General features: G+C 37.6%; 1 protein-coding gene across 1 annotated transcript in view; it reads right to left on the bottom strand.

Annotated features, from left to right (window-relative positions):
* ABCB7 (ATP binding cassette subfamily B member 7) overlaps positions 1-26,052 on the bottom strand; it is a 135,946-nt gene that overhangs the window by 24,247 nt on the left and 85,647 nt on the right. Inside the window, exons 6-14 of the mRNA XM_030847195.3 lie at positions 25,053-25,321; positions 24,414-24,502; positions 24,234-24,321; positions 23,184-23,358; positions 22,121-22,278; positions 21,396-21,559; positions 21,108-21,237; positions 3,057-3,228; positions 239-342 (exon numbers count right to left, since the gene is read on the bottom strand). Coding sequence (XP_030703055.1) covers positions 239-342; positions 3,057-3,228; positions 21,108-21,237; positions 21,396-21,559; positions 22,121-22,278; positions 23,184-23,358; positions 24,234-24,321; positions 24,414-24,502; positions 25,053-25,321 — 1,349 coding nt within the window. The remainder of the gene's footprint in view (positions 1-238; positions 343-3,056; positions 3,229-21,107; positions 21,238-21,395; positions 21,560-22,120; positions 22,279-23,183; positions 23,359-24,233; positions 24,322-24,413; positions 24,503-25,052; positions 25,322-26,052) is intronic.

The raw sequence follows: 26,052 nt of genomic DNA, 5'->3' as shown, positions 1-26,052 counted from the left end.
AGTTTCAAAAAGAGATATATTTGCAAATGGACTTAACAGTGTGATAATATAATGCAACCTGGCATTCTTACTATCAACACTTCCTACATTGGGGAAAAGGGCTAGGTATTTGGCTCTACAGAACCTTCTATTGAAGTTCATTCAAAATATGAAAGAATGTAGCTATTTTACTGAAACTTCCAAGGAAAAAAGTTAAGCAATTTGAATTAAAGAGTTTTATGCTTTCACGATCATTTACCTCTTCAGTAATTGAATCTAATGATGAAGTAGCTTCATCATAGAGAATGACTGGGGGGTCCTTCAAAATGGCTCTTGCAATTGCTACTCTTTGCTTTTCTCCTCCTAGTAAAGAAAATTTTTAGTTTAAGAGAGCATAACATACATATTTTATATTTCTAGTATTTCCATTAATTACAACTACCAAATAATACCTTCAACATTTATCTTTACTGATTACTGATCATTTTACTCAGCTATAAGAGTTTATGTTCATATATAATATCCTTTGACAAACTATATTCCCTGGAACATAAATGTGATTCTGAATTCTGACTTCATGGCAGGCGAAAAGAACAAGGAGGGGAGGTGACAACTTTGATTCCAGAATTACCTCCCTCACCAGAAATATGCTCATGACATGTTACTTTATATGTACTTTATATTAATTCCCAATGAAGAGCAACCTCAGAGAGAAAAATTTCAATATTAGAGAATCAACAAAGCCAAAACCAAATTCAATATCTGAAGCCTGAAAACTTGAAGACATGAAACTATGAATATCTAAATTTATTTCTTAACATAAAAAAGTACCATTCAGCCAGTATTCTTAAAGACTTTTTTTTTTGACAGAAAGCTATTATTTTCACAGCACTCTTCAAAGTTAAGGCTACAAACTAGGACCTCTTATTTCACCTTAGTTATTTGCTATAGGACTCTAGCATAGCAGAATTTTAAAACAGAAAGGAAACAGAAGCCCAGAAAGGTTAAGTAATTTGCTCAAAGTCACAGGCAAGTTCTAGCAAAATCTGCTAGAACCGACTAATTACCCCTGACTATTCCCAGTCCAATGCTCTTCCTTTCATAATGTACAAACCCATAATTACTCTTAAATTTATTCTAGAGAAAAGAAAAGAATCTTTCTTTCTCCACTGGGACTCCTGCAGGTCTAAGGCCATCAATCTTACATAAAACTATGGTTGGAAGTACAAAAGATGGTGCTTTGCTCAATATGTCCCTTTTGGCTCCTTTTCTTGTTCATTATCCATTAATTTATCAATGTCTGAAAAAACCTGTACTTTTTAGCATCAGTAACCTCTTCAGAAAACAAGCTCTACCTGTTGATTATCTGGTACACAAGTATTATTTCACTTTTATCTGTTCTTCAATTATTATCTTCAACCTGTAAGAGGGGCTCCTTATGTCTAATATTAGTGAATACGTTTATATTCATACGATCCACACTCTTCCTCATTTTGTAAGTTCAAAATTCTCCTGTCAAGACAGGCAGTATGCCAGAACAATCTGCTTACCCACCTAGCAACTCAGCAGCAGAAAGCTCCTAAAAGAACTAGATACTCAGAGGAAGAACTAGTTTACACATGTTTCCCAAATTTCAAGTGGAAACCAACCCAGTTTCAATTCTATTCAATAGAATTTGGAAAAGAAACATTTGTTTGTTCTCTACCGAAATTATTTGCATAGGTGCTAAATAATATATTGCTCATTTTGAGAGGCCTGGTTGTAAGGCAATGGGTATTAGATAAGAATAAAATTTTGTTAAACATTCCTATCCCCAAAGGCATGCAGAGAGGAACAAAGTGATTGAAAAATGGGATGCAGCATAGCTAACTGAAGCAAAGTCATGTTTGAGAGGGCTAGTCTGTATTACGTGACAAATTGGGTATCTCTAGAATTAGCCCAACGGATAAATAATCTGGGGTGTGGGCTAGTTAATTGCAAAGTCCTATGAAGAGCAATGGTAAAGTATAAAGGTGGACTGGAATGAAGCAGGCATCTTATACTATCAGGTAATGACTAAATAGCTACTACAAACCACCTAAACTTGAAAATAATCTTTGCTTAGTATTTTCTAAACCTAGATCAAAACTTTCTAATAGACTCTAAATTCCTTGAGAGTAGGTCCCTTGATGCTTCATCTTTTTAACTCCCAAATCATTTAGCACAGCTGCTTGCACACAGCTTGTACCTAATCAATGTTGTGAATAACTGAAGCCAGCTTACAATGAAGAGGAACAGGGATTCATTAAAATTCATGTGGAGTATTCTTCATTCTCTTTTTCCTTACCCTCATCCCTAATCTATACATTTCCTACCCAAACTAAACTAGAATGAAGAGTAAATGTAAAGGATGCAGTATGTTTATGAGTTACATTAATACTTTCAGGCATTAGATATCATTATACTTTTAGAATTCAAATAATTTAGGGCAAAGAAACATTTTTATGGATCCTCAAAAAAATTCAGTCATTTTAGGATGATCCATTATTAAACATAGTAATCATCTCATAATTAACCACTTAAGTTAAAATGTGCAAGCCCTAAAATTTACTTGGCCACTGAACCAACAAAGACATGAAAATGAAGTTGGCTGTAAGGAAGTATAAGTATAAGGAGGTCTAAAGTATTGAAAATATCCCATAATGATCTAGGAAATTATGAGGAGATACACTATTTACTATCAAATTTCTTGTCCCTACTCTTACTTCTTTCCCATGCGAATAATGACCTTGGCTTTTAATATTAAGATTACGGATAATAAGTTAACACTGATCTCAACATGTATCAGTAACTTACTATTAAGCACTTACAGTGTTTACAGCTTCAAGTGAAAGAAAGAGACTTGCATGATTTGAGAACAGTTACTTCTAGCAAGCTGAATTGTTTACAGTGACAGGCAGGAAACGGGAATTTGTCAAAAGAGACTGGATGAGCACTATGTTTGTACTCTGTCATTACATTTTCTAGTAAATGGCCCTGACAAATTAAAGTGTGAAGGGAGTATATAAGTGGGGGCCAGGTCTAAAATCTTTGATTACCTGAAAGCTTGAGTCCTCGTTCCCCTACTTGGGTGTCATATCCATGTGGCATTCGAAGAATTGCATCATGTAGTCCAGCTAATTTTGCCACTGCATACACTTCCTCTGGTGAAGCATTGATGTTTCCATATAAGAGGTTGTAGTAAATGGTATTATGGAAGAGGACAGCATCCTGGAGCAGATTTATACATACACACATAGACATGCATGTTCATATTTAACAATTCAAAGAATAGTAAAGACATAAAGGCATTAAAAGTAAAACATTGTAACTCCTTTTATCACCCCCTCATGCCTGCTCCATTTCCTTTCCCAGAGCTAATCACCATGAACAATTTGTTGTGTTATTATCCTAGACTTTTTCTGACGCATTTATGTGCCTAAACAAACACTTTTTTTTTCCAACAGAAGTGGGGCCATACTATACATATTCGTTTGTAAGTTGCTTTTTTCACTTAACACAACCTGGAGATTGTTCATGACAGTAACAGAAACCTACCTCATTATTTTCAACAGTTGTGTGATACTAAGAATATATCATATTTATCTTATCCATTCCTCTACTGATGGATATTAAAACTTTTGCTACTATAAACAATGTTGAAATAAAATATCATTGTATATGTGACTTATGTAAACCCATGCATTTCTGTAAGAAGGATTCCTAGAAGCACACTGATGAGTTAAAAGGTAAGCATATGTTTATCCTTTGATAGAAATTGCCCAACTATCTTCCAAAAACGCTCCAACAGCATATACACCAACCAACAGTGTACCAGGGTGCCAGGTCTCCATATCCTCAACAACGCTGGATATTAATAAGTTTTAGTTGTTGCTACTTTTAAGGGTACAATGTGCTTTTTGTTTAAATTAGTATTTCCCTAATTACTAATGAAACCGAATATGTTTTTATATGTTTCTCAGAAGCTTTTAAATTGGACTTAAAACACAGAAAACAAAGAATTTATCACTATAGATTTTTGAGAAAGTTCACTGCAAGCATTCATTTGATATTTCAACTTATTCTGACATGGCACACTAAAGCTAAATTATTTAAAATGAGCATCCACCTCCTACTTTTCTTTCAGTATCCAACAGTTGGAAGGTAACAGTAAGATGAAATAAAATGATTCCATTCATTAACATTAACCAGTACCCTCAATTAATTAAGATCTTCTTTAACATCATAATCAGACCCAGAGTTACAGATACTATTTCAAATCACTTTAATAATTTTTATAACTATTACTAATATAAAATTTTCTTGTACTGAGATGGTAGTTAAAACTAATGAGTTTAAAGTTCTACTTAAACTTTAAGTAGAACTTCAGAAAATACTTATTTTAAAATATTTTACATTTAGAAAAGAAGTTAACAAACAAATGCTAACTGGAAATGTTGAAAATACAAAATATGGGGCATTGAGAAGACAGCAGAGGAATGAGATGTGGAGATCACCTTCGCCCCACAAATACATCAAAAATACATCTACATGTGGAACAACTCCTACACAACACGTACTAAACGCAGGCAGAAGATCTCAGACTTCCCAAAAGGCAAGAAACTCCCCACGTACCTGGGTAGGGAAAAAGAAAAAACAGAGACAAAAGAATAGGGATGGGACCTGCACCTCTGGGAGGGAAAGATGAAGGAGGAAATGTTTCCACACACTAGGAAACCCCTTCACTGGCAGAGACAGGGGGTGGGAGGGGGAGGGAAGCTTTGGAGCCACGGAGGAGAGCGCATCAACTGGAATGCAGAGGGCAAAGCGGAGAGATTCCGGCACAGAGGATCGGTGTCAACCAGCACTCACCAGCCTGAGAGGCTTGTCTGCTCACCCACCGGAGCGGTGGGGGCTGGGAGCTGAGGCTCGGGCTTCGGAGGTCAGATCCCAGGGAGAGGACTGGGGTTGGCTGTGTGAACACAGCCTGAAGGGGGCTAGTGCGCCACAGGTAGCTGGGAGGGAGTCCGGGAAAAAGTCTGGAACTGCCTAAGAGGCAAGAGACCATTGTTTCAGGGTGCGTGAGGAGAGGGGATTCAGAGCACCGCCTAAACAAGCTCCAGAGATGGGCACGAGCCTTGGCTATCAGCACAGACCCCAGAGATGGGCATGAGATGCTAAGGTTGCTGCTGCAGCCACCAAGAAGCCTGTGTGCAAGCACAGGTCACTATCCACACTTCCCAGGAGCTCATGCAGCCCACCACCGCCAGGGTCCCGAGATCCAGGGACAATTTACCCAGGAGAACACACGGCACGCCTCAGGCTGTTGCAATGACACGCTGGCCTCTGCCGCTGCAGAATCACCACTCATGGCGTACCCCTCCCTCGCCCCAGCCTGAGTGAGCCAGAACCCCCTATCATGCTACTACTTTAACTCCATCCTGTCTGGGCGGGGAACAGATGCCCTCAGGCGACCTACATGCACAGGAAGGGTCAAATCCAAAGATGAGTGCCAGGAGCTGTGCGAACAAAGAAGAGACAGGGAAATTTCTACCAGCAGCCTCAGGAGTAGCAGATTAAATCTCCACAATCAACTTGATGTACACTGCATCTGTGGAATACCTAAATAATGAATCATCCCAAAACTGAGGTGGTGAACGTTGAGCGCAACTGTAGACTGGGGTTTGCTTTCTGCATCTAATTTCTATCTGGTTTTATCTTTATCTTAGTTTAGTTTATAGAGCTTACTATCATTGGTAGAGTTTATTGATTCGGTTGCTGTCTTCCTTTTTTAAATATATATATATATATATTTCCTTTTTCTCTTTTTATGGCTGTGTATGTGTATGCTTCTTTGTGTGATTTGGTCTGGACAGCTTGCCTTTTACAATTTGTTCTAGGGTTCTGCCTGTCCGTTTTTCTTGTTTTGTTTTGTTTTTAGTATAGTTTTTAGCACTTGTTATCACTGGTGGATTTGTTTTTTGGTTTAGTTGCTCTCTTCTTTCTTTTTATTACTTTTTTATTTCTTTATTTTTAATACTTTATGAAATTTTTTATTTTAATAAGTTTATTTTTGTTTCTTTTTTTCCCCTCCCTTTTCTTCTGAGCTGTGTAGCTGACATGGTCTTCATGCTCCAGCTGGGTGTCAGGCCTGACCCTCTGAGGTGGGAGAGCCAAGTTCAGGACATTGGTCCACCAGAGACCTCCCAGCTCCACGTACTATCAAACCGCAAAAGCTCTTACAGAGATCTCCATCTCAACTCTAAGACCCAGCTCCATTCAACGAGCAGCAAGCTACAGTGCTGGACACCCTAGGCCAATCAACTAGCAAGACAGGAACACAACCCCATCCATTAGCACAGAGGCTTCCTAAAATCAAAATAAGTTTAAAGACCCCCAAAACACACCACTGGATGCAGTCCTTCCCACCAGAAAGATACAGCCTCATCCACCAGAACACAGGCAACAGTTCCTTCCACCAGGAAGCCTACACAACCTACTGAACCAACCAATGGGGGCAGACAACAAAAACAACGGGAACTACAAACCTGCAGCCTGCAAAAAGGAGATGCCAAACACAGTAAGTTAAGGAAATGAGAAGACAGAGAAATACACAGCAGATGAAGGAGCAAGGTAAAAACCCAAGAGGCCAAACAAATGAATAGGAAATAGGCTCTCTATCTGAAAAATAATTCAGAGTAATGATGGTAAAGATAATCAAAAAACTTGGAAATAGAATGGAGAAAATACAAGAAACGTTTAACAAGTACCTAGAAGAACTAAAGAGCAAAAAACAATGGTGAACAACACAATAAATGAAATAAAAAATTCTCCAGAAGGAATCAATAGCAGAATAACTGAGGCAGAAGAACAGATAAATAACCTGGAAGATAAAATAGTGGAAATAACTACCACAGAGCAGAATAAAGAAAAAAGAACGAAAAGAATTAAGGACAGTCTCAGAGACCTCTGGGACAACATTGAATGCACGAACATTAGAAATATATGGATCCCAGAAGAAGAGAAAAAAATAGGGACTGAGAAAATATTTGAAGAGATTACAGTTGAAAACTTCCGAAATATGGGAAAGGAAGTAGTCAATCAAGTCCAGGAATTGCACAGAGTCCCACACAGCATAAATCCAAGGAGAAACATGCCAAGACACATATTAATCACACTATCAAAAATTAAATACAAAGAAAAACTATTAAAAGCAACAAGGGAAAAACAACAAATAACACACAAGGGAATCTCCATAAGGTTAGTAGCTGATCTTTCAGCAGAAACTCTGCAAGTCAGAAAGGAGTGGCGGGACATATTTAAAGTCATGAAAGGGAAAAACCTACAACCAAGATTACTCTACCCAGCAAGGATCACATTCAGATTCGAAGGAGAAATTACAACATTCACAGAAGCAAAAGCTAAGAGAATGCAGAACCACCAAACCAGCTTTAAAACAAATGCTAAAGGAACTTCTCCAGGCAGGAAACACAAGAGAAGGAAAAGACCTACAAAAACAAACCCGAAACAATTAAGAAAATGGTAATAGGAACATATATATCGATAACTACCTTAAATGTAAATGGATTAGATGCACCAACCAAAAGACACAGACTGACTAAATAAATACAAAAACAAGACCAGTATATATGCTGTCTACAAGGGAACCACTTCAGACATACAGACACATAGACTGAAAGTGAGGGGATGGAAAAAGATATTCCACGTAAATGGAAATCAAAAGAAAGCTGGAGTAGCAACTGTCATATCAGACAAAATGGATTTTATATTTTAATTTTTTAAAAATATCTTTATTGGAGTATAATTGCTTTACAATGGTGTTAGTTTCTTCTTTATAATGAAGTAAAACAGCTATGCATATATATATATATATCTCCCCATATCTCTTCCCTTTTGCATCTCCCTCCCTCCCACCCACCCTATCCCACCCCTCTAGGTGGTCACAGAGCACCGAGCCCCTCTCCCTGTGCTGTGTGGCTGCTTTCCACTACCTATTAATTTTAAATTTGGTAGTGTATATATATCCATGCCACTCTCTCACTTTCTCCGAGCTTAGCCTTCCCTGTCCCCGTGCCCTCAAGTCCATTCTCTAGTAGGTCTGCATATTTATTCCCATCCTGTCCCTATGTTCTTCACACCCATTTTTTTCTTTTTAAGATTCCATATAAGGGTGTTAGCATATGATATTTGTCTTTCTCTTTCTAACTTACTTCACTGTGTTGCAGACTCTAGGACCATTCACCTCACTAAAAATAATTCAATTTCATTTCTTCTCATGGCTGAGTAATATGCCATTGTATATATGTGCCACATCTTCTTTATTCATTCATCTGTCGATGGACACTTGGGTTGCTTCCAGGTCCTGCCTATTGTAAATAGAGCAAGAATAAACATTGTGGTACATGACTCTTTTGCAATTATGGTTTTCTCATGGTATGTGCCCAGTAATGGGATTGCTGGGTCATATGGTAATTCTATTTTTAGTTTTTTAATGAAACTCCATACTGCTCTCCATACTGGCTGTATCAATTTACATTCCCACCAACAGCACAAGAGGGTTCCCTTTTCTCCACATCCTCTCCAGCATTAATTGTTTGTAGATTTTTTCATGATGGCCATTCTGACTGGTGTGAGGTGATACCTCATTGTAGTTTTCATTTACATTTTGCTAATGATTAGTGATGTTGAGCATCCTTTCATATATTTGTAGGCAATCTGTGCATCTTCTATGGTGCAATGTCTACTTAGGTCTTCTGACCATTTTTGGATTGGGTTGTTTGTTTTTTTGATATTGAGCTGCATGAGCTACTTGTAAATTTTGGAGATTAATCCTTTGTGAGTTGCTTCATTTGCAAATATTTTCTCCCATTCTGAGGGTTGTCTTTTGGTCTTACTTATGGTTTCCTTTGCTGTGCAAAAGCTTTGAAGTTTCATTAGGTCCCATTTGTTTATTTTTGTTTTTATGTCCATTTCTCTAGGAGGTGGGTGAAAAAGGATCTTGCTGTGATTTATGTCATAGAGTGTTCTGCCTATGCTTTCCTCTAAGAGTTTTATAGTGTCTGGCCTCACATCTAGGTCTTTAATTCATTTTGAGTTCATTTTTGTGTACGGTGTTAGGGAGTGTTATAATTTCATTCTTTTACATGTAGCTCTCCAGTTTTCCCAGCACCACTTACTGAAGAGGCTTTTTCTCCACTGCATATTCTTGCCTCCTTTATCAAAGATAAGGTGACCATATGTGCGTGGGTTTATCTCTGGGCTTTCTATCCTGTTCCACTGATTTATATTTCTGTTTCTATGCGAGTACCATACTGTCTTGATTACTGTAGCTTTGTAGTATAGTCTGATGTCTGGGAGCCTGATTCCTCCAGCTCTTTTGTTCTTTTTCAAGAATGTTTTGGCTATTCGGGGTCTTTAGTGTTTCCATAAAAATTGTGAAATTTTTTGTTCTAGTTCTGTGAAAAACGCCAGTGGCATTTTGACTGGGATTGCATTCGAACACATAGATTGTTTTGGGGAGTACAGTCATGTTCACAATGTTGATTCTTCCAATCCAAGAACATGGTATATCTCTCCAACTGTTTGTATCATCTTTAATTTCTTTCATCAGGGTCTTATAATTTTCTGCGTACAGATCTTTTGTCTCATTAGGTAGGTTTATTCCTAGGTATTTCATCCTTTTTGTTGCAATGATAAATGGCAGTGCTTCCTTAATTTCTCTTTCAGATTTTTCATCATTAGTGTATAGGAATGCATTAATTTTGTATCCTGATACTTTACCAAACTCATTGATTAGGACTAGTAGTTTTCTGGTAGCATCTTTAGGCTTCTCTATGCATAGTATCTTGTGATCTGCAAACAGTGACAGCTTTACTTCTTCTTTTCCGATTTGGATTCCTTGTATTTCATTTTCTTCTCTGATTTCTGTGGCTAAAACTTCCCAAAAAATGTTCAATAATAGTGGTGAGGTCGGGCAACCTTGTCTTGTTCCTGATCTTAGTGGAAATGGTTTCAGTTTTTCACCATTGTGGACGATGTTGCCTGTGGGTTTGTCATATATGGCCTTTATTAAGTTGAGAAAAGTTCCCCCTATGCCTACTTGCTGGAGGGTTTTTATCATAAATGGGTGCTGAATTTTGTCAAAAGCTTTTTCTGCATCTATTGACATGATCATATGGTTTTTATTCTTCACTTTATTAATATGATGTATCACATTGATTGATTTGCGTATATTGAAGAATCCTTGCATTCCTGGGATATATCCCACTTGATCATGGTGTATGATCCTTTTAATGTGCTGTTGGATTATGTTCCTAGTATTTTGCTGAGGATTTTTCCATCTATGTTCATCAGTGATATTGGCCTATAGTTTTCTTTCTTTGTGACATCCTTGTCTGGTTCTGGTATCAGGGGTGGCCTCATAGAATGAGTTTCGGAGTGTTCCTCCCTCTGCTATATTTTGGAACAGTTAGAGAAGGAGAGCTGTTAGCTCTTCTCTAAATGTTTGATACAATTCGCCTGTGAAGCCATCTGGTCCTGGACTTTCGTTTGTTGTAAGATTTTTAAATCACAGCTTCAATTTCAGTGCTTGTGATTGGTCTGTGTATATTTTCTATTCCCTCCTGGTTCAGTATAGGAAGGTTGTGCTTTTCTAAGCATTTGTCCATTTCTTCCAGGTTGTCCAATTTATTGGCATATAGTTGCTTGTAGTAATTTCCCATGATCCTTTGTGTTTCTGCAGTGTCAGAGGTTCTTCTTTTTCATGTCTAATTCTATTGATTTGAGTCTTCCCCCTTTTTTCTTGATCAGTCTGGTTAATGGTTTATCAATTTGTTTATCTTCTCAAAGAAAGAGCTTTCTGTTTTATTGATCTTTGATACTGTTTTCTTCATTTCTTTTTCATTTATTTCTGATATGATCTTTATGATTTCCTTCCTTCTGTTACCTTCGGGTTATTTTGTTTTTTTTTCTCTAATTGCTTTATGTGTAAGGTTAGGTTGTTTATTTCAGATGTTTCTTGTTTCTTAGGTAGTACTGCATTGCTATAAACTTCTCTTAGAAGTGCTTTTGTTGTATCCCACAGATTTTGGGTCACTGTGTTTTCATTGTTATTTGATTCTAGGTATTTTTTGATTTCCTGTTTGATTTCTTCAGTGATTTCTTGGTTATTAAGTGGTATGTTGCTTAGCCTCCATGTGTTTGTATGTTTTATAGATTTTTTCCTGTAATTGATATATAGTCTCATAGAACTGTGGTTGGAAAAGACACTTGATATGATTTCAAATATCTGAAATTTACCAAGGCTTGATTTGTCACCCAATATATGATCTATCCTGGAGACTCTTCCATGAGCACTTGAGAAGAAAGTGTATTGTGTTTTTTATGGATGGAATGTCCTATAAATATCAATTAAGTCCATGTTGTTTAATGTGTCATTTAAAGCTTGTGTTTCCTTATATATTTTCATTTTGGATGATCTCTCCATTGGTGATACTGTGGTGTTAAAGTCCCCTACTATGAGTGTGTTACTGTTGATTTCCCCTTTTATGGCTGTTAGCATTTGCCTTCTGTATTGAGGTGCTCCTATGTTGGGTGCATAAATATTTACAATTGTTATATCTTCTTCTTGGATTGATCCCTCGATCATTATGTAGGGTCCTTCTTTGTCTCTTGTAATAGTGTTTATCTTAAAGCCTCTTTTGTCTGATATGAGAATTGCTACTCCAGCTTTTTTTTGATTTCCATTTGCATGGAACATCTTTTTCCATGTCCTCACTTTCAGTCTGTTAGGTGTCCCTATGTCTGAAGTGGGCCTTTTGTATACAGCATATGTATGGGTCTTGTTTTGGTATCCATTCAGCCAGTCTATGTGTGTTGGTTCAAGCATTTAATCCACTTACATTTAAGGTAATTATCGATATGTATGTTCCTATTACCATTTTCTTAACTGTTTCGGGTTTGTTATTGTAGATCTTTTCCTTCTCGTGTTTCCTGCCTAGAGAAGTTCCTTTAGCATTTGTCGTAAAGCTGGTTTGGTGGTGGTGAATTCTCTTAGCTTTTTTTTTTTTTTTTTTTTTTGCGGTACACGGACCTCTCACTGTTGTGGCCTCTCCCGTTGCGGAGCACAGGCTCCAGACGCGCAGGCTCAGCGGCCATGGCTTACGGGACTAGCCGCTCTGCGGCATGTGGGATCTTCCCAGACTGGGACATGAACCCGTGTCCCCTGCATTGGCACGAGACTCTCAACCACTGCGCCACAAGGGAAGCCCTGAATTCTCTTAGCTTTTGCTTGCTTGTAAAGGTTTTAATTTCTCTGTCGAATCTGAATGAGATTCTTCCTGGATAGAGTAATCTTGGGTGTAGGTTTTTCGCTTTCATCACTTTAAATATGTCCCGCCACTCCCTTCTGGCTTGCAGACTTTTTGCTGAAACATCAGTTGTTAACCTATATAAGATTCCCTTGTATGTTATATATTGCTAATCCCTTGCTGCTTTTAATATTTTTTCTTTGTATTTAATTTTTGATAGTTTGATTAATATGTGTCTTGGTGTTTCTCCTTGGATTTATCCTGTATGGTACTCTCTGCACTTCCTGGACTTGATTAACTATTTCCTTTCCCATATTAGGGAAGTTTTCAACTATAATCTCTTCAAATATTTTCTCACTCCCTTTCTTTTTCTCTTCTTCTTCTAGGACCCCTATAATTCGAATGTTAGTGCATTTAATGTTGTCCAAGAGGTCTCTGAGACTGTCCTCAATTCCTTTCATTCTTTATCTTTATTTTCTTCTGCAGTAGTTAGTTCCATTATTTTATCTTCCAGGTCATTTATCCGTTCTTCTGCCTTAGTTATCCTGCTATTGATTCCTTCTAGAGAATTTTTTATTTTATTTATTATGCTGTTCATCATTGTTTGCTCTTTAGTTCTTCTAGGTCCTTTTTAAATGTTCTGGTACTTTCTCCATTCTATTTCCAAGATTTTGGATCATCTTTACTATCATTACTCTGAATTCTTTTTCAGGTAGACTGCCTATTTCCTCTTCATTTGTTAGGTCTGGTGGGTTTTTACCTCACTCCTTCACATCTGCTGTGCGTTTGCTTGTCTTCTCATTTTGCTTAACTTACTATGTTTGGGGTCTCCTTTTTGCAGGCTACAAGTCTGTAGTGCCCAGTTTTTCTGCTATCTGCCCCTAGTGGCTAAGGTTGGTTCAGTGGATTGTGTAGGCTTCCTGGTGGAGGGGACTAGTGCCTGTGTTCTGGTGGATGAGGCTGTATTTTGTCTTTCTGGTGGGGAGGTCTGCATCTGGTGGTGTGTTTTGGGGTGTCTGTGACCTTATTATGATTTTATGCAGCACCTCTGTTAATGGGTGGGCTTGTGTTCCTGTCTTGCTAGTTGTTTGGCATAGTGCATCCAGCATGTAGCTTGCTGGTCATTGAGTGTAGCTGGGTACTGGCGCTGAGATGGAGATCTCTGGGAGAGCTTTCGTTGTTTGATATTATGTGGAGCTGGGAGGTCCCTGGTGGACCAATGTCCTGAACTCGGCTCTCCCACCTCAGAGGCACAGGCCTGACACCTTACTGGAGCACCAAGATCCTGGCATCCACACAGCTCAGAATAAAAAGGAGAAAAAATGAAAGAAAGAAAAAGAAATAATAAAATAAAATATAGTTATTAAAATACAAAATAGTTATTAAAAATAAAAAATTAGGGGCCTTCCTTGTGGCGCAGTGGTTGAGAGTCGGCCTGCCGATGCAGGGGACACAGGTTCATGCCCCGGTCCGGGAAGATGCCACATGCTGTGGAGCGGCTAGGCCCATGAGCCATGGCCGCTGAGCCTGCGTGTCTGGAGCCTGTGCTCCTCAACGGGAGAGGCCACAACAGTGAGAGGCCTGCGTACCGCAAAAAAAATAAATAAATAAGTCAAAAAATTAAAAAGTAATTCAAAAAGGAAACAAAGAAAGGCACAGGACAGCAACCAAAACAAAAAGCAAATCCACCAATAATAAGAAAAATTAAAAACTATACTTAAAAAAGAAAAAAAACGGGCAGACAGAACGCTAGGACAAATGGTAAAAGCAGTTATAGAGACAAAATTACACACAGAAGCATACACAAAAACACTCACAAAAAGAGAAAAATGAAAAAATATATATATCGTTGCTCCCAACGTCCACTACCACAATTTGGAATGATTTGTTGTCTATTCAGGTATTCCACAGATGCAGGGTACGTCAAGTTGACTGTGGAGAGTTAATCCACTGCTCCTGAGGCTGCTGGGAGCCTCCCTTTCTCTTCTTTGTTCGCATAGCTACTGGGGTTCAGCTTTGGATTTGCCCCTGCCTTTACGTGTAGGTCGCCTGAGGGCGTCTGTTCTTCACTCAGACAGTACGGGGTCAAAGTAGCAGCTGTTTATGGGGCTCTGGCTCACTCAGACTGGGGGAGAGAGCGGTACCGAAGGTGGGGCGAGCCTGCAGCGGCAGAGGCCAGCATGACATTGCAACAGGCTGAGGCGTGCCGTGTGTTCTCCCGGGAAAGTTGTCCCTGGATCACAGGACTCTGGCAGTGGCGGGCTGCACAGGCTCCCGGGAAGGGAGGTGTGGACAGTAACCTGTGCATGCACACAGGCTACTCGGTGACTGCAGCAGCAGCCTTAGCATCCCATGCCTGTCTCTGGGGTCCATGCTGAGAGCCTCAGCTTGCACCCATCTCTGGAGCTCATTTAGGCAGTGCTCTTAATCCCTTCTCCTCGCGTACCGCAAAACAAAAAGGCAAGGAAAAGTTTTCTGCCTCTTTGGCAGTTCCAGACTATTGCCCGACTCCCTCCAAGCTAGCTGTGGTGAACTAGTCTCCTTCAGACTGTGTTCACACAGCCAACCCCTGTCCTCTCCCTGAGATTTGACCTCCGAAGCCCAAGCCTCAGATCCCAGCCCCCACCAGCCCTGGTGGATGAGCAGACAAACCTCTTGGGCTGGTGAGTGCTGGTCAGCACTGAGCCTCTGTGCAGGAATCTCTCTGCTTTGCCCTCTCCACGCCTGTGGCTATGCTCTCCTCCGTGGCTCCGAAGCTTCCCCCCAGCCTACCCCCATTTCCGCGAGTGAAGGGGCTTTATAGTGTGTGGAAGCTTTTACTCCTTCACAACTCTCTCCTACTGGTGCAGGTCCCGTCCCTATTCTTTTGTCTCTGTTTTTTCTTTTGCCTTTTGCCCTACCCAGGTGCTCGGGGAGTTTCTTACCTTTTGGGAGGTGTGAAGTCTTCTGACAGCATTCAGAAGGTGTTCTGTAGTAGTTGTTCCACATGTAGATTTATTTCTTATGTACCTGTGGGGAGTAAGGTAATCTCCACGTCTTACTCTTCCACCATCCTGAAGGTCTTCTCAAAATAGACTTTAAAATAAAGACTATTACAAGAGACAAAGAAGGACACTACCTAATGATCAAGGCATCAATCCAAGAAGTCAATATAACAATTGCAAATACCTATGCACCCAACATAGGAGCACCTCAATACATAAGGCAAATGCTAACAGCCATAAAAGGGGAAATCAGTAGTAACACAATAATAGTAGTGGACTTCAACACCACACTTCCACTAAGGGACAGATCAACCAAAATGAAAATAAATAAGGAAACACAAGTTTAAATGACACATTAAACAAATGGACTTAATTGATATTTGTAGGATATTCCATCCAAGAACAACACAATACACTTTCTTCTCAAGTGTTCATGGAACATTCTCCAGGATAGATCATATCTGGGGTCACAAATCAAGCCTTGGTAAATGAAGGACAACTGAAAAGGTATCAAGTATCTTTTCTGACCATAACACTATGGAACTAGATATCAATTACAGGAAAAATAGGTAAAAAGTACAAACACATGGAGCCTAAACAATACACTACTAAATAACCAAGAGATCACTAAAGAAGACAAAGAGGAAATCAAAAGATACCTAGAAACAAATGGCAATGAAAACTTTACAACCCAAAACCTATGGGATTCAGCAAAAGCAGTTCTAAGAGGGAAGTTTATAGCAACACAATCCTACCTCAAGAAACAAGAAACATCTCAAATCAACAACCTAACCTTACACCTAAAGCAATTAAAGAAAGAAGAACAAAAACCCCTCAAAGTTAGCAGAAGGAAAGAAATCATAAAGATCAGATCAGAAATGAAGGAAATAATAGCAAAGATCAATAAAACTAAAAACTGGTTCTTTCAGAAGATAAACAAAATTGATAAGCCATTAGCCAGATTCATCAAGAAAAAAAGAAGACTCAAATCAATAGAATTAGAAATGAAAAAGGAGAAGTAACCACTGACACTGCAGAAACACAAAGGATCATGAGAGACTAATACAATCAAGTATATGCCAATAAAATGGACAACCTGGAAGAAATGGACAAATTCCTAGAAAAGCACAACTTTCCGAAACTGAGCCAGGAAGGAACAGAAAATATACACAGACCAATCACAAGCACTAAGTTGAAACTGTGATTAAAAACCTTCTAACAAACAAAAGCCCAGGACCAGATGGCTTCACAGGTGAATTCTACCAAACATTTAGAGAAGAGCTAACACCTATACTTCTCAGAGTTTTCCAAAATACAGCAGAGGGACGAACACTCCCAAACTCATTCTACAAGGTCGCGAATACCCTGATACCAAAACCAGATAAAGATGTCACAAAAAAGGAAAACTACAGGACAATATCACTGATGAACATAGATGCAAAAATCCTCAACAAAATACTAGTAAATAGAGCCCAACAGCACATTAAAAGGATCATACACCACGATCAAGTGGGATTTATCTCAGGAATGCAAGGATTCTTCAATATACGCAAATCCATCAACGTGATATACCATATTAACAAACTGAAGGAGAAAAACCATATAATCATCTCAATAGATGCAGAAAAAGCTTTCTACAAAGTTCAATAACCATTTATGATAAAAATCCTCCAGAAAGCAGGCAGAGAAGGAATGTACCTAAACATAAGAAAGGTCATATATGACAAACCCACAGATAACATTGTTCGCAATGGTGAAAAACAGAAACCATTTCCACTAAGAACAGAAACAAGACAGGGTTCCCCATTCTCACCACTATTATTCAACATATGTTTGGAAGTCTTAGGCACAGCAATCAGACAAGAAAAAGAAAGAAAAGGAATCCAAATCGGAAAACAAGTAAAACTGTCACTACTTGCAGACTATACACAGAGAATCCTAAAGATGCTAGCAGAAAACTACCAGAGCTAATCAACAAATTTGGTAAAGTAGCAGGATACAAAATTAATGCACAGAAATCTCTAGCATTCCTATACACTAATTATGAAAAATCTGAAAGAGAAATTAAGGAAGCACTCTCATTTACCATTGCAACAAAACAAATAAAATTCCTAGGAATAAACCTATGTAATGAGACAAAAGACCTGTATGCAGGAAACTGTAAGACACTGATGAAAGAAATTAAAGATGATACAAATAGATGGAGAGATATACCATGTTCTTGGATTGGAAGAATCATTATTGTGAAAATGACTATACTACCAAAAGCAATCTAGAGATTCAATGCAATCTGTATACCAATGGCATTTTTCACAGAACTAGATCAAAAAATTTCACAATTTGCATGGAAACACAAAAGACCCCGTATAGCCAAAGCCATCTTGAGGAAGAAAAATGTAGGTGGATGAATCAGGTTCCCTGACTTCAGACTATACTACGAAGCTACAATAATCAAGACAGAATGGTATTGGCACAAAACCAGAAATATAGATCAATGGAACAGGATAGAAAGCTCAGAGATAAACCCACACACATATGGTCACCTTATCTTTGATAAAGGAGGCAAGAATATACAATGTAGAAAAGACAGTCTTGTCAATAAGTGGAGCTATGAAAATTGGACAGCTACATGTAAAAGAATGAAATTAGAACACTCCCTAACACCGCACACAAAGATAAACTCAAAATGGATAAAGACCTAAATGTAAGGCCAGATAGTATAAAACTCTTAGAGGAAAACATAGGCAGAACACTCTTGACATAAATCACAGCACGACCCTTTTTGACCCCCTTCCTAGAGAAAGGGAATTAAAAACAAAAATAAACAAATGGGACCTAATGAAACTTAAAAGCTTTTGCACAGTAAAGCAAACCATAAACAAGATGAAAAAGAAAACCCTCAGAATGGGAGAAATATTAGCAAATGAACCAAGGGACAAAGGATTAATCTCCAGAATATACAAGCTGCTCATGCACATCAATATCAAAAAAATAAAAAAAATAAACAACCCAACCCAAAAATGGGCAGAATACCTAAACAGACATCTCTCCAAAGAAGATATACAGATTGCCAACAAACATATGAAAGGATGCTCAACATCACTAATCAATAGAGAAATGCAAATCAGAACTACAATTAGGTATCACCTCACACCAGTCAGAATGGCCATCATCAAAAAATCTACAAACAATTAATGCTGGAGAGGGTGTGGAGAAAAGGGAACCTTCTTGCACTGTTGGTGGGAATGTAAATTGATACAGCCACTATGGAAAACAGTAAGGAGGTTCCTTAAGAAACTAAAAATAGAACTACCATACGAGCCAGCAATCCCCCTATTGGGCATATACCCTGAGAAAACCATAATTCAAAAAGAGTCATGGAACACAATATTCATTGCAGCTCTATTTATAATAGCCAGGAGATGGAAGCAACATAAGTGTCTTATGTTGAATGGACATAGAAATGTGGCACATATATACAATGGAATATTACTCAGCCATAAAAGGAAACGAAATTGAGTTATTTGTAGTGAGGTGAATGGACCTAGAGTGTGTTCATACAGAGTGAAGTATGTCAGAAAGAGAAAAACAAATACCATATGCTAACACATATATATGGAATCTAAAAGAAAAAAAAGGTTGTGAAGAACCTAGGTACAGGACAGGAATAAAGATGCAGACATTGAGAATGGACTTGAGGACACAGGGAGGGGGAAGCGTAAGCTGGGACGAAGTGAGACAGTGGCATGGACATATATACACTACCAACCGTAAAATAGCTAGCTAGTGGGAAGCAGCCACATAGCACAGGGAGATATGCTCGGTGGTTTGTGTCCACCTAGGGTGGTGGGATAGGGAGGGTGCGAGAGAGACGCAGAGGAAGGAAATATGGTGATATATGTATATGTGTAGCTGATTCACTTTTTGATACAGCAGAAAGTAACACACCCTTGTAAAGCAATTATACTCCAATAAAGATATTAAAAAAAGGGAAATAGAAAATATAAGGTAAAACAAAAATTAAGTAAATAATCCATAATCCCACCATCCAGCAATAACTACTATTAACATGTTGCTGTATTTTCTCCAATATTTTTTCTGTTATAATGTATTCATTTAGTATTATAAAACTGAGATATTACATTTTGTTTGGTAACTTCTTTTTCAACAAACTTTGTATCTGAGCATTTATCTATGACACTCAATACTCTTTACAAACATGATATTTAAAAATGACTGTATGACATTTGATCCTATGCTGATAATTTAACCATCTACTTAATACTGGATTTTATAGTGTTTCCAACTTGTGCTGGTATAAATAACACTATAATGAACTGTTTAGCATAGAAAAATCTGTTCACTTCCCTGTTTATTTCCTTACTAAAACTTCCTAGAGGCAGAATTACTGTAATAAAGGGTATAAATATTTTTCAGACTCTTGCTACATACTGCCAATTTGTTCATCAGGAAAGTTGTATGCTTCCTCCAGCAAAACAGACTAGCCATTTCACACAGCCTTGCCCAAACTAAATACTATGAGTTTTAAAATCCTCAGCAGTTTAATAGGTGATAAATGGTAACCCATTGTTGATTTAATTACTAAGACTTCTAATGAGGATGAGTATCTTTTCTTTCATTTATTGACCATGTATATTTTTCCTTAGTGAATAAAACATTTTCTTTTTCAAAACGATGAGGGTAATTATTATACAGCCCAAGAGAATGGATGAGGACACTGAGCCCTAAGCAGGAACAGCCCAGAATTCAGTTCACTTCATATATGGTTTAGGTCAGTGTTTTTCAACATATAGTCTATGAATCACCTAAATCACCTAGAAGGCATATTCAAAAATGCAGGTTTCTGGGGCCCCCACTGCCCTCCTAAACCAGAACCAAGGTGTGTGAAAGAGAGTTGGAATTTCGATAATCTCCCTAAGTGACTCATGAACACTAAATTTGGAATTCTCAGTGAAAGAGAGGACAGGGCAGAGTGGCATGTGTTAGATCACTTGATGACCTTTTACAAGCTACATAAAAGGAACTGTCTGATCCTTTTCTTACAGTTCTCCCAGGGATTTGGTTCTGATTCTAGGCTGCAACTAACTCCCAGGTCTCTCTATTGGCTTTCAGTATAAGAAAAACTCACATCCTGTAAGGCTACCTCCTTCTTACCTTCTCAGATCTTACTCTGAACTTATGTTTCCCCCTAAAGTCACTCAGCAAATACTTGTTAAATGCTCACTATGGGTCGGGCACTGTGCTTGGTACTGTGGGAACAAGGCATAGCAACTTGAAGTTGGCAGCCAGACTGCTTTGTAATTTTTATAAATTTACTCTGCCAAAAACTGCTCAAAATTAAAATAATAGTTTTCATTTACTGAACAATTATGTGATGGACATTGTACTTGGTACTTTACACATATTATCTCTACTCCATAATAATTCTGTCCTACAAGAAAACGGTATCCTTATTTTACAGATGAGGAAACTCAGGCCCAAGGCCATACAATGTATATGGGTTAGAGCTGGGCTTACAATTCTGTTCTATTTGACTCCAGTCGGGGCTCTTTCCTCTATGTTATGCTATCTTTCTAAGGCTTAAAAAAATCTTCCCATCATGAAGATTTTTGAATTCATGTTTTTTTGTCTTTTTGGTAACAGAATATGGCCTGTAGGGCCTAACACTTCCAACTTAATTAGCATATACTGACTCTCTGGATTCAAATGATTCTAGTAAAAGATCCACCAACCCAATATACCTTCCCCCAAATAAGTTTTTTCTTTTTTTAAATACCTGAGGTACCACTCCCACTGCCCTCCGAAGGCTTTCCAGGCTCACATCTTGTATATTTTGACCAGCAAGGTAAATGTTACCCTTTTGAGGCTCATAGAAGCGAAACAACAGCCTCACTATTGTGCTTTTCCTGAAATAGGAGACAATGAAAGGTTATGTAGCTCCAACTGGCATTAGGGAGCCCCTATTTTAAACCACAGTCATCATTTTATTATGACACATAAAAAATATTACAATGGGAGTCAGCAATCAACAATGCAGAATTTTATAAAGAACTAAATTACCTACCCTGACCCACTACCTCCTACAATGGCCACTTTCTTTCCTGCAGGAACTTCAAAAGATATTCCACTAAGGACTTTCTGTCCCTCAATGTATTCAAAATGCACATTATCAAAGGCCACTGTAGCTGTCTGTGGTGTGATCTGAAGGGGAGATGCCATCGCTTTGTCCTAGCAGGGAAGAGAAAAGAAAAAGCCACTTTACACACCTCCTAGAGTACAGCTATGCAATTTTCTAATTCACAGAGAGAAAAAGGAAAATAAAGGGAAAGGAGGAGGTTTATAAGTGGAGTTAGACCACTTCTAAGCATGCTTTTAAAAATGTTTTTTCACTCTTCACTGTTAAGGGTAAAAATCCCGAATGCTTTGATTTCTGATAAATTTGTTTTGGGGGTAAAGAGGGATGGTGGGCAGGGGAGAAAGGAGGTTGACAATGTGAGGAGAGGCAATCACATTTTATATCATTATTAGCAAAAGTAAATCAGGTGCAAGTACAAATATAGAAGTTAACAAAATTTAGCTTCTAGGTATAATATTCTTTGCTAATACTGTAAGGTTTCTAAACACAGAAGTAAAAGCTGTAACAGCCTTTTAATACACATGATAGTCCCAATTCCTGCAAAAGAGAAATTAGTTTGCTAATATGGTAATGTAAAAATATTCCCCCGGAATAATACCATTAATGAGATGATGCTTATATGCTTTTAAAAAGGTACTAAATAGGTTACTTACTTTAATTCGGGTGTCTACCTTGAGTAGAGTAAACAAGGTGTTCATATCTATAAGTGCTTGTCTAGTTTCTCTGTATACAGTTCCCAGAAAGTTAAGGGGCAATGAAAGCTGAAAAAGCAGTCCATTCACCATTACTAAATCTCCAACAGTAAGGGTACCTTAATATGCAGTTGGTAGAAAAAAAAAATTTAGATGTTATGAACTTTCCAGTTTAAGATAGAAAAGTTTACAGTTTACTACTGTGGAATACAGTTCAAAATGTACATAATCAGCAACTCTTAGGCCTACTCAAATTCCAAAGCATTTTACTCCATGATTTAGGAAAATAGGGAACTAGATATATGCTAACTGGAATGGCAAAAGCCCACCCATACACGACACATAATATATAAGTAAAAGAGAATGGCTTAAGTGAGGAAAGAAACGGAAGGCTGAAAATCTCTCCTTTCTTCCTAAGAAAGTTCCTTGTAATGTAAAATAGAAGTTTTTTAAAGTATAAATTAAAAAATTGGAGCAAATGGATATCATGATTGGGAATTGATAAACCATATATTAAGGTCTCAGTGAACGAATAAATCCTAACTAAGCAAGCAGGTTACAGAAAAGAGGCACAGATATTATTTACTTTTGCAATGTTTTGCAATGAACAACTAATAGAAAAATTAAAAGGTTACTAGTAATTTTTATATGACTGCTTGCATTTTAGTCCTTTGGACTAAATACTAAATTAATTACATTTCTTTCCAGGTCTACAAGAGAAATTAGAAATATCAGATGCTAAAAAGAAAGTTACTCCGAAAAGAATCAGGTTGTAGCCCCACAAACAGTAATCCCAATCAATGAGAGAACCAGTGCTAAACTTGTAGTGTTAAACAAAGGAAAGTAAAAAAAACATCATCATGTAATCAAGAAAACATATTCTGATACAAAAATGAAAGTACTCCAAGGATGTTATAGCACCTTATTGAATATGCTTTATGAGACTAATATACACATTTATTTCATTAATCTTTATAAAGGTTAAGTAAAACATAGACTAATGTGAAAACCACATATCCATTACCTGCCACAATTCCCTGACTGGCGAGCACCATTATGGCTGTTAAACCAACACTGAAAATAGCACTTTGACCAAAGTTCAGCATAGCCAGAGTAGAGGTACTTTTCAATGAAGCAGTCTCATATGTCTTCAAAAATCCATCATATCTTTGTGCTTCATAATTTTCATTATTAAAATACTACAAAATACATAAAAATAGTAACTACATACAACTATAATTGGAATTTAATCTCTTAAGTGATTAGAATCCTTTTCATGGATACAATTTTGTACTGCATACACCATTTTAAAAACTGACTTTCCATATATTGGACTATGGTACTCCTGCAGTTTTCCACAATGGACAGTATTTGAAAAGTCCATAAAATTCATCCCCCAAACATTTACTGAATGCCTAGTTAATTTAAACCCAGATCTAAAAAAGCTGTCAATGGCACTTCCTTCACAAAGCCTTGCCTTGATCCTCTGGGACTCTGAATTGACAATTCTCATTGCCCCCACCACATTACACCTTTCTCATGTAGCCACTTGCATACTTTACTTTAACTCTCCCAGTGCTTAGCAAATTCTGGGGAGGCAAGGATCAAACAGTAATCATTGTTTTTACCACCCTCCCCCATTACAGGACTTAGCATAGCGCTTTGCACACAAGAGGCATTCAGTAATATTTGTTAAATGGAAAAATGAACAGATAAATGAAGTAGTGAAATGAATTATGAATGAATTATGAAATGAATTAGTGAAAAACACTATGCTAGGCAGTATGAGGGATAGAGTCAAGAACTTAGTGTGCATTCTGAATCAAGATGCTAACCATACTGTCACTACTTATAAATTAATTCAGAAGGTAAAATTCCGATGGTGCCACACAAAAAATGTGGTAGAAAGGGCAATTTCTAAACAAAAGAAAAACAATAAAGTACAATTATTTCATCATACCTAGAGATCCTATACTAATCTGCAGCTCTAACTTACAGCACCTATTCAATTAAATGGCAGAACAAACCTTAGTGTGGTGTGAAAGGAAGAGGAAAGTAAAATTAAACATATTACCTTCACAGTTTCATAATTCAGCAGCGAGTCTATGGCAGCGTTACCTGCATCATTATCTGCTTTGTTCATCTCTATTCTAAATCTAGTTCTGTAAGACAAAGATTTGCATAGGCATGGAATGTTTGCTACAGAAGCATAACTAATTTCTGAACCTTGACTGACCTCTGGGGGATACCTTACCTCCACCGTGTGACAGCAACTGTGAATGCTGTGTATGCACCAAGTGTCCCAAGGGTCACCAGTGCAAACTGGGCACCACATCTATAATACTGGAGAAGGCAAAAGAAGAAATGAGAAACAGTCATTGCTCTTGCCAAATAGTTTATAATATACATTAGCAAATCGCAAAGATTTTAATTAAAAAATATGTTGGTATAAAGTTGTATATATGAAAAACTGAGTGAGGAAACAAATACCTTAGAAAATCAACTTTAAGTTATATGCATACTTTTAATTATAAAATATGAAATTGCCTAAAATGCTACAAATGGTGAATAGAAAGAAACCTAGATAATCTGAGCATACCAGTCCAAAGCCATATACCATAATGTCTGTTAACAAAAAAACTGCAACCACTAGCTAAATGACTGACCTATGTGTAGAACTGAACAGCTCTTTACAATAATAACATGATCAAGACTTTGGGCACAGTCCCTTGAAGCTTGTGGAAAAATAATTAAACAAACTGAATAACCCTTCTGGCACCATGGGATTTTGCTTTCAAATCATAAGCATGCAATAGTACAAAAGCTTCAAGTACTAAATAGCTACTAACAAGAATGTAAGATAAAAGCTTGTCATGAAAAATGTTTTACTTACCAAAACACCACTGACAAGGGTCACCTCAAACATGATGGGAAGAAGATTAAACACTAAAGCACTCAGGACAAAACTGATACCCCTTGTCCCTCTGTCAATAGCCTTTGACAAAGCTCCTGTCTGTCTGTTCAGGTGGAAAGCGAGATCCAGGTTGTGAAGATGGAGAAAGACATTTTTGGCTATTCTTCGGATTGAATTTTGTGCTACCTTGCCAAATACTGCATTTCGAACTTCATTAAAAAAGGCAGCTCCAGCTCTTGATACACCATCTAGCAATACAATCAAGAAAAAGTGGGGTGTAAAAATATTAGAATCGTTGGAGTATAAAAACGTCAAGGGCTCAGAAAATGTTTGTACAATGAATGACTATATCACAGAATACTTACACTAAAAGAAACCTAGAAAATATCTAGCCTACTGAGTATCAATCTTTCCACCACCATGAAAACTTTTCATTGTTATTTTTTCCCATAAGATTCCAAATGTTGAAAGATTTTTCCAAGTAACAGCAGCCCATAAGGCCTTATTGTGGATAAATGTACAGTATCTGTTGAGGTTTTGTGATCTAATTCAATTCCCCCAAATAACAAATGATAAAATCGAGATCCTGAAAAATCCAAGTGCTTTGACTAAGCATGCCCCAACTCAGGTCTGAGTTTCATAAAGTATCCTTTCTACTGCATGGGGACACAAAGCACTATATTCTGTTCTTTACAAATTGTAGATTTGTGTCATGGCTATTGAATGTAATTTAATAACACATTAATACAGGTATATCATTATGTAGCAATTTCCTATTCAACGGCTAACAACAACAGCAAGAAAATAACTAGCCTTACTAAAAAAATACCTTATAAGGAGCCTAACTATTAGAAGCGGTTGTTATGAATTTAATGTCTTACTTCATGTTATTGTTTTCTAGAACTTAGAAAATGAGACTTTTATTACAGAATTTTTGGAAAGTATATCATACAAAGAATTTTTTAAAAACCACACATCA

This window comes from Globicephala melas, chromosome X (genome assembly GCF_963455315.2).
Source record: "Globicephala melas chromosome X, mGloMel1.2, whole genome shotgun sequence".
Lineage (NCBI taxonomy): Eukaryota > Metazoa > Chordata > Mammalia > Artiodactyla > Delphinidae > Globicephala > Globicephala melas.
This window is presented reverse-complemented; position numbering and strand designations above follow the sequence as displayed.